General features: G+C 51.4%; 1 protein-coding gene and 1 long non-coding RNA gene across 3 annotated transcripts in view; both read left to right on the top strand.

The window, feature by feature from the left end:
• The window catches only part of LOC125086748 (uncharacterized), a 101,664-nt gene that overhangs the window by 85,710 nt on the left and 2,223 nt on the right, over positions 1 to 13,731 (top strand). The window lies entirely within an intron of this gene.
• LOC125086743 (uncharacterized) lies at positions 4,413 to 13,028 on the top strand. Its single transcript, XM_047706090.1, has 5 exons — positions 4,413 to 4,950; positions 6,362 to 6,507; positions 7,112 to 7,302; positions 8,801 to 8,955; positions 10,840 to 13,028. The coding sequence occupies exons 1-5, from the start codon at positions 4,893 to 4,895 to the stop codon at positions 11,307 to 11,309; spliced, it is 1,020 nt and encodes a 339-aa protein (XP_047562046.1). The 5' UTR covers positions 4,413 to 4,892; the 3' UTR covers positions 11,310 to 13,028.

Raw genomic sequence — 13,731 nt, 5'->3', positions numbered from 1 at the left:
GGTGGCTTCAGTTTAAGGGTATGTTGATCACAGGAGTGACCTGTGGCCTTTCTAGAAGAGGTAAAATAAATCCTTCTGACATTGCTCCTTCCTGCCTCACTCCAACCTTGTCGTAAATCATTCCTCCCAACCTGAGTACTTCCCAGCACTGACAAACCCCCTGAGGGTCAGCTCCTACCTAGTACCTCTGGTCACCTGAAGTTTCTTCAGCCCCACATGAGGGGCTCACAAAGGTGTGCCACACCTGGCCCAGATGTTCCCAAGCTCCCCACTGCTGTCAGATCCCAGACCCTGTGGCACACACTAGCCATGATAGGCAGCATGAACTCAGGTGGCTTCCTGCTAAATCTGTTGCATTTTAACTGTTGTTAAAATGCATATGTTGGGCATATTTCACAACAGTTTATGGCGGAGGGCAAGGCTAAAGTAAGTATCGAAGCTCAGCCATTAAGTCATTAGTTTAAAAGGAAAAATATTAAATACATAAAGATGCATGTGTCTCTAGTGGATATTATGAAGATATTTTGCAAATGACTACATTTAGGAGACATTGCCTGAGCCAAATCATAGTCCAGCCCAGTGTACGATAAGTCACTGTGCTCACCTGAGCATTACACCTAGTAAGCGTTGCCTTCGGACACACCTCTTCAGTTCAGAGTCTCAGCTTCCCTGCCTGGAAAATATAGGAGTTGAACTAGGTCAGTGATTCTCAGCCCAGCCTTCACCTTTGAGTACTTGGGCAATTTTAGAATTACTGACGCCTGGCATTCTGCCGACAACTCAGTGAATGTCTCTAAAAATTCCAGACAATCGGAATTTTTAAAAAAACTTCTTCGTGTGATTATGTGCAGGCAGGATTGAAAACCGGCAGGTATAATGATGTCTGGCCTTCCTCACAGATCTAGGATGAATTGATTTTCCTGATCTCATGGGTAAATTATAAAGTACTGATTCAGTGATGGAGGAGAAGGCTCACTGCCCGCTCCAGGCTCTGCCATAACAAGGGTCCGTATTTAACCCCTGGGCAGGCCTGGTCCGCATGGGTGTCTGGAAACTCCCTGAGGAGTTTTCCGTGGGTCTTACCTGTCCCTACCATGGTTCGTGGTCTAGAGTAGGTGCTTAATAAATGTTAGATGAAATAATGATAGATTGAAGTTCAAGAACATATTTTCTGAAGACATCTAGGACTAATAAGTTCACCAGAAATTAGTAACCAAACTCACAAGAGACTAGTTTTTATGTCTGAATTCCAGTTTATTTGTTTCTAACCAACTGAGCCACCCAGGCGTCCCTCCAGTTTATTTGTTTCTAAAAGGAGCTCTCAGGGTCCAAGTCGTGGAACCAGTCTTTGTTCCAATGCAATCTGTTCGTAGTGAATGAAATCAGAAGATTACTCCGTGAGCACAAAACAGATGTTGGATCTTCTTACACACCACTGTTACCAAGTTTCAGGGAGCTGATGGCCTGGCCTCCATTTTTTTAAGGCTCTTTCAGTGTAAAGGGTCAGGGTCAACCACCCGGAACCAGAGTGCCTTTCAGACCTCCCATTGACACACTGACAGATGCTCATTGTGCCATTTTCCCTTTTCAAATATTCATGTGGACCCCCACCGTGCCATGCATTCTCTTTACCACAACAGTCTCCCAAGTGTTGGGGTGGCTCATGTTGAGGTTGGCTGCTGGCCAATGACATACTCAGGCCAGGCACTTTAATCTCCTCCATAAGGTCACTCCAAGTCACTCTGCAAGATGGGTTACTTCTGGAAAGCTGTCCTGTAGACAGCTAATCCCATCCTTCTTGCAGCTTGACTTACAGAGACGGCATCTGCTGACCTTTCGTTTGGGAGCCATCTTGTTTTGAGGCCAGTAGTGCTTTGTCCACCATCTACAATTACTTCAACTAAAAATACTTTGGAGTGTGAACAAATTTCAAGGGGACTCTGCAGCCTGGGCTGTGTTCCTCATCATTTGCTACCGTATTTCAAAGCAGTAGCCTTTTTACTGTACTAAAGCAGCATATTACCAGCTAGACCAAGATTTTATGTGGTAGTTGTTTAGAAGCCAAACTTTATGCTGAACCTTGCAATGATGTTGCCTTTTCCCCATGAACATACCCGAGAATCACATTGCCTGCAATTTCCCTGATACCACTGTCACCACTTAGCCTCCATGTACAGAATTAGCCACCTTCCCTGCGCACCATGCCAGTGTTTCACTTTCTTCCTGCCAGTGTAAGTTTCCATCCTTCTGCGTCAGCCATCATCCTACTATGTGCCACCACCACCTCCCGTGCCAGTCGTAAGGTTGGTGAGCTCCCACATACACCTAAGATCAGAGGGACAGCGACGTACTTGTGTTACCCAATGGCTGGTGTCTGGCTAACGAAAAGCGTGGAACACTGAACTGTGGATCTATGTCTCCATCTGTGTACGCTTTTTTTTTTTTTTTAAGATTTTATTTATTTATTTGACGGAGAGAGATCACAAGTAGACAGAGAGGCAGGCAGAGAGAGAGAGGGAAGTAGGCTCCCTGCTGAGCAGAGAGCCCCATGTGGGGCTCGATCCCATGACCCTGAGATCATGACCCGAGCCGAAGGCAGCGGCTTAACCCACTGAGCCATCCAGGCTCCCCTCTGTGTACGCTTTTGAGTCAATGAGCTATGTGAGTGTCCCTGAGACGCAGTCCTGATGTGGGGCATAAATTTATTAGACTCTGGCACTTGCTGCCCCGTTTCTCTGTGTGTTTAAATAAGAAAAAGAAATGTTTCCTCGATATAGAAATGTTAGAGTAACTCTGAGGGCTTGCTCTTATGGTAAGGAAATCCTTCCTTAAGATTAATGTGCATTTCTCCTCCTTTTAGTCTAGTTGGAACGGGGAGGTGTGTGCCTGTATGACCTCGCACACCAACAGAACATTTCGGGAAGGATATACAAGAACCTGGAAATAGCGATTACTTTAGGGAAGGTGACTTGATGAACTGAGGTAGGAAAGACACATTTTCCATTTTAAAACCTTTTGTGCTGTTTTGGACTGCTTCTTCATCCATTAAATAAGAGATTATATCTGAAGGATCATATGGTCTTCTGGGCCCCTTTTCCAAGAGCCCGTCATTCTCTTGGATTGAGGGTATGTTTTATATTTCCTTCTCTAATCTTTTTAACAGAATTCAACTATTCAGGCTTTATTAAAAACACCTCCTTTCTCCAGCACTGCCTGAGAATGGTATTTTCCATGCTGTGAATTCTCTAGGTAAATGAGTCTAATCCCTTTATACTGCTAAAGTTTGGAATAACTTCTAAGGGAATATTTCTAATTATTTACATTTATCACATACCTTCCGACCTCCCTTGTGTCTTTGCAGCTTTATAGAGATAGAGTTCACAAGTCACAACGTTCACCTATCCAAAGTTCAGAGGCTTTTCGTATATTCACCGAGATGTACAAACATCACCACAGTCTAATATTAGAGCATTTCAACACCCCAAGACACTCCATCCAATGGAACAGTCACTCACTAACCTATTTCTGTCCCTATGGATTGGCCTATTCTGGATTTCACCCAGATGGAATCCTACATGTGGTCTTTTGCTTCCGTCCTCTCCCACAGAATAAACAGGAATTTACCATTTCCTGGTGGTTTGGGCTTCTTATCATTGACAGTGTGCTCACAAGAACCTTGAGGCTGCTGAGGCAGGGAGGCTGTTGGCCTCTAGATTCTATGGTCCTTTTCGAGGAATGGGACTTCGTTGGTACTCTGAACCTCAGGCCATCAGGTGACCTCTCGAACACCTTGTCCTATGACCTTCGACTCTCATTTTAACAATCACGTCCTCTCTGATCCTCCCACGTGGGCAGATTAGTTCTCATTAGTACATAAAGTGCATGAGACCCCCGGTCCACGTGGCTTCTCTTGACTGTGAACCTCTCTGGTGCATTTCTGTCCTTCTCCTGGAGTGACTAAAAGGGCTGAGATCTTCCCTTCTTTTATTGCTGTCTTGAGTATCTTGTATCATTCAGTCAGCTAAATTCCATCTTAGAGATAAATCCCCCACAAGGATTTTATGATCTCTCTGGTTTAAGTGGCGCTAAACCCTCTGATTCCTTATATCCTTCCTCTCCCCTTTCTTAAAATAGTCTGTAGTTCTCATGGCAAGGACTCGACTGACTCCCGTTTTTCTAAAGCTGTATAATTGTGAAAGAACACTTTCTCGTATTTTCCTTGAAGGAGTAATGCATAATCAAAACGTTCTCGAATTCGAACCTCCAGCCAAGGGTGGGGCAGGGGAGCCCCTAAGTCAACAAGGCAGGTGACTGCCAAGTCCAAGAGTATTTGCATGTCTGGCTCAGAGAGAGGCTATTTGACATCTGAACTGTCCTGGAAGTAGACTCTGTGAGTGTTTCCTTTACATTTCGGTAGGAATGGTGTGAAAAGGGGAAGAGCCTCGGGCCTGGGTGAGACCGTCATAAGGGCTGACTGAGGTTTGAATCCGTTTGGCGGGGAAGGAGCTGTCGCCATTCTGAATTTAGCTAGAGGAGCACAGCAGGGTCTGACCAGGAGTGCGTCCTGGCAATTTGAGATTTCAAGGTCAGGATAGTGTGGGGGCAACCTTGCGGCGAGCAGCTCTGAGATGTTATGATCTGGAGGCCCCAGAAAATTCATTCCGTGTCGGGGAAGCCACCCCTTCTTGGCCTGCCTTGGGCAGGGAAAGGGTGGCAGAGAGGAGGGTGCCTGACGCAGAGCAGATGGTAAATACCAGCCGGTGACCAGCTCTCTGGTGTGGAGCCTGGAGCGGCTGGTTGTATCTCTCTGACCCGAGCAGCTGAGAAACAGCTTTGGTGTAGGGCGCAGCAGGAAATGCTGTAACTTCAGGACTAATGGGCCACAGGTGCACATGAGTGAGTGGCGAGGAGCAAAATGGACAAATGGATGGGCCAGTTCTGCTGGGGGAGGTGAGAACAGCGGCTGAGCTCCAAGACACTGAAGCGGCCCCATACTACAGATGGGCACAAGATGTTGGGGCCAACATCTTGTGCCCATTTGTAGTATGTAGGGGGCACCCTGTTCTGGCTTCCCTGGTACCAGGCGGCTCGGCTGAGGGCAGATCTGAGCAGATTAGCAGACAGGGTAACCCCAGGCTCACCTGGAGGCAGCCAGAATCTAGGCAGCAGCCCCACAGCTCTGCTCTGCGGGGCCTGCCTCCCACCGGCCTGGAAGCAGGCCTTCCATATGCGGCCCGCCATTGCCCTCTGGTGGTCACATTGGTCAACGCTCGCTGGTTTAGAGGGAGCCTCCTCTGCTTACAACTTCTTAGCAGATGCTCTGGGCATTTGGGTTTTGGGACCAATTTAACTCATCGACATGAGCTGCTATGTGTGAGTATAATAAGCAGGGGAGAAACGTATTTGGTGCGTCTGTCTGCTTCCGACCATTCAGTTAGTCTTTAAGAACTAACATGCTGGGGCACCTGGGTGGCTCAGTCATTAAGCACCTGCGTTCAGCTCAGGTCGTGATCCCGGGGGTCCTGGGATCGAGCCCATGTCGAGCTTCCTGCTCCGCGGGGAAGCCTGCTTCTCCCTCTCCCACTCCCCCTGCTTGTATTCCCTCTCTCGCTGTCTTTCTCTGTCAAATAAATGAAGCCTTAAAAAAAAAAAAAAGAACTAACATGCAAACACAGTATGTGACAGGCTAGGCCCTGCATTCGTGTCTTACTACTGATCTCTAGGACAGGGCCTGTAATTCCTCAGGTTACAGATGAAGAGTCTGGCTCAGAGAGGATGTTGCCCTCTTGCTACAAGAATATGACATTCAGTTCTGGGTGCACTAACCTGTTAACAATGGTGTTGGCCCTGCTGCCGACCCCAGCCTCGGACCATGGGAACGAGAAGTGAGAGGGCAGTGGAGGGGGTAGAGGCACTTCTATTTCATTTTATGTCTTACAAATATATTTTAATAATGAACATATATTATTCCGAGAGAGGAGGAGGAGCAGAGGAAGAAGGCCAGAGAGAATCTCAAGCAGGCTCCCTACTGAGCCCAGAGCGTGGCCTGGGGCTCGATCGAATGACCCGGAGAACGTGACTCCTGCAGAAATTATCTCAGACACCCAACCGACTGAGACACCCAGGTTCCTCCCCTCTCTACATTTTTAAATTTAGACTAAGTCCTGGGTGTTGCAGGTGATGAAGAGATATTCCCAGCCAAGCACAATCTGCAGAGGGTAACCGGGAAGGAAGGGCAGGGAACAGGAACTGGGGCTCTGCTCCTTTGGTAGACACGGTGTTATAGGAAATGGTAGCTGTTTTGTGATTCCCCACAGAACCAGGAGAGCAGGTTTGTTCTGTCTGTTTCTCCATCTTGCAGACCCAGGACCAGAAGGATGGATCTCTCAAGGCAGAGTTCAGCCTTCTGTCAAAGCATCTTGCCAGCCCCTGGGGCTGCCCACCCGTGTAAATGGTGACAGGCGGAGGCAGGCTCTCAGAAGGGCTTGGCCTGGAGGTCACGGGGAGGTTTGTACAGCGGAACCACTGCTGGGTAGAAGATGGTTCTGAGTCCATAAAACCTGTGATGTCCCTCCGCGCCACCCGCCCCCCGCCAGCCTGTGATCCCAGCAGCCAGCAGCAGTACCCGCTCCCGCCTGCAGGTGGCAGCCCCCGCGCAGTCGGCCTGAGCCTGGTCGGGGCGGGTGTCTTCCACCTGAGGGGGCTTAGAAACTCATGGGGACGGAGGGGCTGGGACTGCTCCCCCAGAGGTGCAGGCGTCCCTGGCCATGGGTGTGGCCCCGGCCTGGGGTGCTTAGGCAACCGGTGCTTCTAGAGGGAGGTGGCCGGCGTTGCCATTGGTTTCGTGGGCCGGTCTTCTCTCACTGAAACCTGCAGGGGCGGAGGGTGAGGTGTCCCCCAGATGCTGTGACAAACACTGGGGCACCCCGGGACGGGGGGGAGGAATGAAAAGTTTCCTCCCAAAACGAGAGGGAGAGGAAGGCGCAAGAGCTCAGCCGTGCGCTGGAGGAGGTGGTAGGCGGTGATAGCTCCAGCAAACAGGCCAGATCAAGCCATGCGGGGCCGGGGAAGGTTCTAGAAGGCAGGGGCACGCGGGCCGCCCTTTCTATAGGCCTTCGAGGCTGGAGCACAGACCGCGTCTCCGCGGCCCGGGCGGGGCGGGGTGAGGACGGTGAGCGCGGAATCGGGAGAAGAGACAGCGGAGTCCTTGGTAATGAACGCGATGAACGTGCTGCAACGCCATGGGTTTCCCGTCGGATTGGAGGCACGGGAACCCGCGATGGGCAAAGAGCGGCGTTTCAGGTGAAGACTGGGCTGGTATTGGTGTGTTCTCCTTTGGCCTTGGCTTCCCGAGGCGGCACGGAGCCTGCGCAGGGCTTTTCTAGCAAAGCGCTTGCAAAGGACATCGGGGTGGGGCTCCCCCCCCCCCGCTTCCGCCGCCCCCACCGCTGCCCCCAGCACTCGGCCAGAGCGACCCAGCTCCTCTGTGGTCCCTTCCTCCCACGGGGCCCGAGGTGTCGGCGGGGAGCAGTGGCGCCCACCTAGTGAAGACTGGCCCAGCGCATGGGATGTGGAACATCTGCCTTGCCGGACCCCACCCAGGGCTTGGCGGGTGGCCGTTGTGGCAGGGCAGCCCGGCACTATGCGAACAGGCGAGTCAGGACACAGAAAGTGTGCGGTAGTGTCGCTGGGGCTCAGTCCCCACGGGCTGGGTACCCCCAGGCGGAAAGTTCCCATGACGCAGTCAGCTGGGCTAGACCTGAGCGGTGGTCTCGAAGCAGTCACTTCCCCTTGTCCTTGTTTACGATTATGAAGGAAACTGGGAGCAAAGCTCACGCTGAAACTCGATTTTGCTACTGCTGCTCCGGTGTGGCTGCAGTGCCGAGGCTCCGTGTGTGTGCAAGTTTGAAAACGCAGGGTATGAGGGTAGGAACTGAAGTACCAAGGTAGGCAAGGAAGTAAGTCACAACGTCACAAGTCCTACTTAGAGGGGGTCAGGGGAATATGAACGTGTCCCCAGAGATGTGTACAATCAGGAGGCAACCTGTGGTGGATACCGATGACTAGCTGGGGCGTGTGGGTGTCAGGTGTGTGTCTGGGGCCTGTGCACTCAGCCCAGGGGCAGAGGGGGCCATGGATGGTGTCTGTGCAGAGCAGGGACAGATCGGAGTCGTGTTTCCAAAAAAGCCTAAGGACTGAGCTGTAGGAGCCAATGTGAGTAGACTCAGCTGTGACGTTGGTTGCCTTGAACCCTAGACTGTTGGCCAAATGGCTTGTGACCTGTGTGTAACCCAGATCACCACATCTTCAAATCACTAACCTTTAATGTCCAAATAGGGGCTTGAGTCAAACCATACAAGGCAGAAGAGCCTAACAAACTTGCTTCTTCCTCTTGCTGCAGACCAGGATGGATATTCCCACTGTCTTTATCTCAGAGGCTCAGAATGATTTAAGCACACAGGACTGTTAATTTGTCCTTACAGAGATGGCTAGAGCACACGTGCGCACACACGCACACACAGCCCATGTTCATCTTCAGCCGCAAATTTCAGGCAATGAATCAAAAGCAGTATGTCACCCAGGATACGAGGCAAAATAGAGCTTCAATGGGAGAAGGGTGGGTGGGACCCAGGCCCAGGGAGCTGTGTGTGCCCAGTGCCTGGGGCCACGGGCAGGAGTTCCAATCCCAGCCTATGGAGCTGTCTGGGGTTCCAAAGTTCAGGGCCCCTCATCGTTGATGAGACTTACTTCTGGCTTGAGGGCAGCCCAGCTGGCGTCACCACTCTGAGCCTTCCTTCAGGGGACACAGAGGAAGGGGAGAGAGGAAGGCACAGAAGACACTCTCTTTAAGGCTTCCCCCAGTACAAAGGACCAGCCAAGGACCACAGCTGACGTGTTGCTCTTCCCGGAGGGGATGGCCTCCTGTCATGTCCCACAGAACCCATTTTTCAGAAGGTGAGAATGAACCTTGCGCAGCAGCACACTTCTGGCCATGGGGAGATGAATTGCGGCCACAGATCTTATCAGGCACATTACTGGTCACCCGTTACACTACACTTAAGACCTTGTTCCAGTCTGGATTTACTGTGGGACTGAAAGCAGGTCACTTGTCAGGTAAAAAACCGGGTCATGTCTAGCTCTCCAACATCATCCTGTATGTCAGCCGGCTGACGGCCTTGGCTGCCTCGTGGGCGGTGGGTGGAAATGATCCGGGTAGTGTCCGTCAGGACGGTGCCTAACACAGCGCCCGGCAGGCGTGGGCAAGTTCTCCTGTCTTCCTTCAGCAGCACGGTCAGGAGCCAGGCGCCCAAGCCTCGGAGTGGGGGATGAGAGGGGCTCCCACTCTGCCTCCTGCCTTGACTGCTCAGTGGGCTTCTCCCGGTGAGAGTTGTGACTGAGCAGAGAGTGTACCCCACCCTCCACAGCCCAGAGAGGGGCTCCCATCCCCAACCTACTCCCCTCCCAGAAACCTGCAGGCCCTCCAGCGTGAGGCCAAGCGTGGCTCAGACAGCCACGAGCTGGCGGGCCCCCTGGGGGAAACAAAGAAGGAGGAAATCAGAGCTCCTGGCTGAGGACGATTATTCGGAAAAGCCGGCTTTTGCCCTGGGAATGGAGCCAGGATGCCCTGTCTGCCACCGACTGAAGGAGAAAAGCAACTGAAGCTCTTCTGCCATTATGATTGCAGGATATGCTGAATTTCCTGGGCACGGGATTGGGGGAAATACAGTGGCACTCCCTACACGTCAGAGGGAATGAGTAAACAAAAAAGCCGTGGGGCCATATTCAGCCCATCACCTATTTCCGGATGGCTCATGAGCAAAGAATGAATTTTGCAAAGGGGCACTCACAAAGTACGCCTTGCTCTTCAGGCCTCAACCAGCCTGTTGCCCACGGGACAGAAACCCCCAGGCCCAAAATAGGCACAGCGCTACGGAGGCTAATCGCACCCAGAGCTGAGGCCTAGCCCTGTTTGGAAATGTATGCCCACCCCGCTCCCTGCCCTCCCCACTCTGAGCCTTGAGGCCTCAGGACAAGAGTTCTCACTCCTGTTCCTGCGCTAGCCTTCTTGGGGACATCTGCTTCTCCTAGTCCCTGTCCCTGGGCCCCGAGCAGGCAGTTGGTTAAGTGATAGATGAAGAAAGGAGCATGTAAAGAAACTTCTAGCAGCGGAGGGCTCGGGCCCTGGAGCAAGGAGCTATGGGACTCCAGCCTTCGCACCATAACACCCTCCCTCAAGGGCTTCCTCTTTGATACCTGATTCTCTCCTCAGGCCTAGGAGCCAGTGTGAACTGTAAACACGCATTGTTTCAGAAGGCCAAGAAAATCAAGTTCATGGGTAGGATGGCTCATAGATTTGTAAAGAGCCCCCCGCTGGGGTGTTACTCTTAATTCCAGATCCTGGAGGCAGAGGGTCAGTATAGAAAGAATGTGTTTTCCCCAAGGACGCAGATTCCCACCAGTTCACTTTTCTGCTGGGAACTCAGCTCCGTAGGGGCCCTGAGCTCTTGCTGTGCATGGAGGCCTGCACTCACTGCTGATGGGGTGGACTTGCTTACGGTCCATAAAAGCGTGTCACCCCTCGCCTTCCTCCATGTCCCTTTACCCCTGGGTTTTGTGTTATTTCTCATCATTATTGTCCGAGTACTTCTATTTCCTCTCCTGTCCTCAGGGACGCAGGTTCCCTCTTTCTTCTACCTTTCTGTGCCTAGGTCACTGGGTGACCCGTGTTGGTGACACTGTCCACTTTCTGTAGCTGCCACGACTCTCGGCAACTAGTGTCGGGTTTCTGGGAAAGGCGGTCTAAGGGCATCTGCTAACCTGCTCTGCTGACTCTCTTAGGACTCCCGAGTGAGGGCCACATCGGATTTGATAAAACACGGAGAAGGCCCACAAATGCCCAGGTGGTGGGGCTTCTTGCTCCTCGTCGCCATGGAAAGCCTGAAACATCTCAGCTAAAAATAATCGGTGCCACCCTGGGCCCCCGGCTGCTGGTGGCCTGCCTCGAGGGGCAGGAGAGTCTCCGGAATGTCTCAGCATTGCTCAGGGTCACAGGAGCCCCGCTCGGCGCCAGCAGGCAGCCTCCGACGCTCTTGGCCTCAGCTGCTGTAACAGTGGGATTATTGGGGCAGAATAGACGGCCGTGCTCTGGTGGTTTCCTCACCCCACATTCCCAGGCGCACCTTGCTTTATTAAGGCTCTCAGCTGTCATGGGGATCCAGGCGTGGAGAAAAGGAGAAGCAGCCCTCCACCAGCTGCTGGCAGGCCGCGAGCAGCCAGTGTGCCCCATAAGGACATGTTACTCTTATTAGAAGCTGTGTCCCTCGCGTGTCCTCAAGAAGGGGCCATCTGCCCATCAATAAATCAAGATCTCCTCTGTTCCAAATAAAGAAGGAGTCTAACCGTCTTAGGTCGGCAGTCCCTTTATAGTTGACGGAGACTTTTTTTTTAATCCTGTGCTCGAGCATGTTTTGCCTTGTGTAATTAAAAAATGATAAAAGGTAATAGAAATGAAATCTGCTGAGAGATTTGAGGCTCAGTAAAGAATCCAGAGAGTCCAGGTTTCTGGATAGTGTAAGGATTACTGGGGCCGGGGACACAAATAAATTCTATGCCTAGGTCCCAGAAAAAAAAATACTAGAAGAGGGAGGCCAGTTAGCAAAAGGAAAAGTAATCTGAAATGGCCCTTAATTTGGAGGTGGGGGGGTTCCACCTGAAGAAGTGAACCAGAAACGGAGGGACCTGTGCACCCTTTGTGGTCATCCGGTTTGGGGGCTCACGTCAGAAGGGCCAGGAGATACCAAGAATGAGCCGAAGAGCACCCAAGTTCCTGCTGCACCGTCAGGTGGCCGAGGGATGGCAGGCTGAGATCCACACAGGCTGAGCTGGTGGGCAAGAGAGGGTTCAGGTCGATGCCTGGAGGATTTAACACACACAGTCAACAGTCAGCAAGACAAAAAATGCACCTCGTGGGTTTCATCAGCCCAATTCTAACCCACCTCTGCCCACGCCCCATCTCCCCTACATCCCCAGTGTTTCTCATGTCTGTTTTGCCAGATGCTCTGGTAGGCAGTGGTTGGGGTCTAAGAGTTTTGGGATCTAGAGAGCTTCTCGTCTCTGCCATTTTGACCCGGAGCATATCCTCTACTTCAGTGTCTTCATCTGTCAAGCAGGGGGCATGGCCCCGCTCGTCCTCACCGCGCTGGTCCATGGATGACGTGGGGGCTACGTGCTGAGAGCCCACGGCAAGAGTCAGTAAATAGAGCCTGAGATCATCTTCGTCCTCCCCATTCCTGGGCAAGGCTTCCCCTCTCAGGCCTTCTACGGCCCCATCAAGTCCTTATTCCGAATTTGGAAGGATATCGTGTTTCATTTTCTAGAGTAACAAGGCTTGTGTCTTCTAGAGTATATATAGAAAACCGACCCTCGCTTCATGGAGCAGATACACTGGCAACGTTGGGTATCACGTGAACTCTTAGAAAATTAGTTTTTCCATTTCATCCTTCACTAAATGGGAGCCTACTAGAGACAGTCATGGACAGCTTCCAGAACCAGCAGCTCACCTCCTTCGTGAGAAACCCCGCACGTTGCTGGTAGGAGACATTATGGGATCCCACGACCCCAAAGGTTTCATGTTTGTGGCCCCACGTCTGTTAAGTCTGGAGTTCTAGAGAATACATTTACTTCAAAGATGGCCCTTCCTTCCTCCTTCCTCTCTTCCTTTCTTATCTATATCTGAGTATGTGTTTTTATAAGGACTATTTCAGAAAGTCATGTTAATCATAATATAACATTATACCTTGAAAATGAGCAAGAACCCTATAGTGCTATCAAATATCGGGCCAGGATTCAAATTTCACCAACTGGGGTGTGTGTGTGTGTGTGTGCGCATGCATACACAAGGCCCATGCAGCCCATGCAGAGCAGTCGGTGGGTAGGTCTGTTAAATATCTTTAACCTCTAATTCCTCCTTCCATTTCTTTTGTGTATTTTTCCTTGCAATTTATTTTTGAGAAAACTGGATTTTTTTTTCTTTTTTTCAGTCGACTTCCCACATCCTGGAGTTTATCGGTTGACTCTCGGGTCTCTGTCTCCTGCATTTCCCGAGTGGTCACCAGATCAGCAGACCCCAGTCAGACGGTGGGGCAGGAATTCTTCATGGGCAGTGGTGGGTACATCTGTCGGGAGGCATACGATGTCCAGTGGTCTGTATTTTGTGACCCTAGGAACCAGAAATCATCAGGGTTGTGATGTTCCTAATTCAAACCCCGGTCGTGATGTTACAGTTGTTTCATTTCCTTATGTACCAGTTTGAGGACCCTGGTAACAAGAAAACCGTTTGATTTCTGGTCACCCACTTCCCATGGAAGGCAGTCTGTAGCCATCCTTGTCATTCAGAACAGCACTGGGCCACCACCGCCCCTTTGGTCCGGCCTCGGGCCTGGGTCCTGGTTAGACTTGTTCCCACCATGACTCCCCTCAGCAGCAGGTGTCCCACAGAGACATGCTACTGTTTAGTCCCAGTGTCACAGAAAGTATTGAAAGCAGGTCAAAGAGACGTACTCTTGGAGACCGAATTCTCTGAAACCATTGACATGCCAAACCTGACATGACGTTGGCCTCCTTTCTAGTGACAGGTCCCAGGAGGCCCTAAACTCTGTGCTGGGTGCTGAGGAGAACTCCCCAGCCCCTCCCTGGGTCTGTGATGCCCACTGAGCATCTCCTCATCTTCTA

This window comes from Lutra lutra, chromosome 16, assembly GCF_902655055.1.
Source record: "Lutra lutra chromosome 16, mLutLut1.2, whole genome shotgun sequence".
Classification (NCBI taxonomy): Eukaryota; Metazoa; Chordata; class Mammalia; order Carnivora; family Mustelidae; genus Lutra; species Lutra lutra.
The sequence above is the reverse complement of the archived record's forward strand: the minus strand, read 5'-3'. Positions and strand labels throughout refer to the sequence as shown.

Excerpts from the sequence above, each read along its gene's own strand:
- LOC125086743 (XM_047706090.1), top strand. The coding sequence starts at position 4,893 with ATGAGTGAGTGGCGAGGAGCAAAATGGACAAATGGATGGGCCAGTTCT. Across the intron at positions 6,508-7,111 it reads GGCCTGGAGGTCACGGGGAG|GCCTTCGAGGCTGGAGCACA; the intron begins GTTTGTACAGCG and ends CCCTTTCTATAG. Across the intron at positions 7,303-8,800 it reads GGCAAAGAGCGGCGTTTCAG|GGGACACAGAGGAAGGGGAG; the intron begins GTGAAGACTGGG and ends GCCTTCCTTCAG.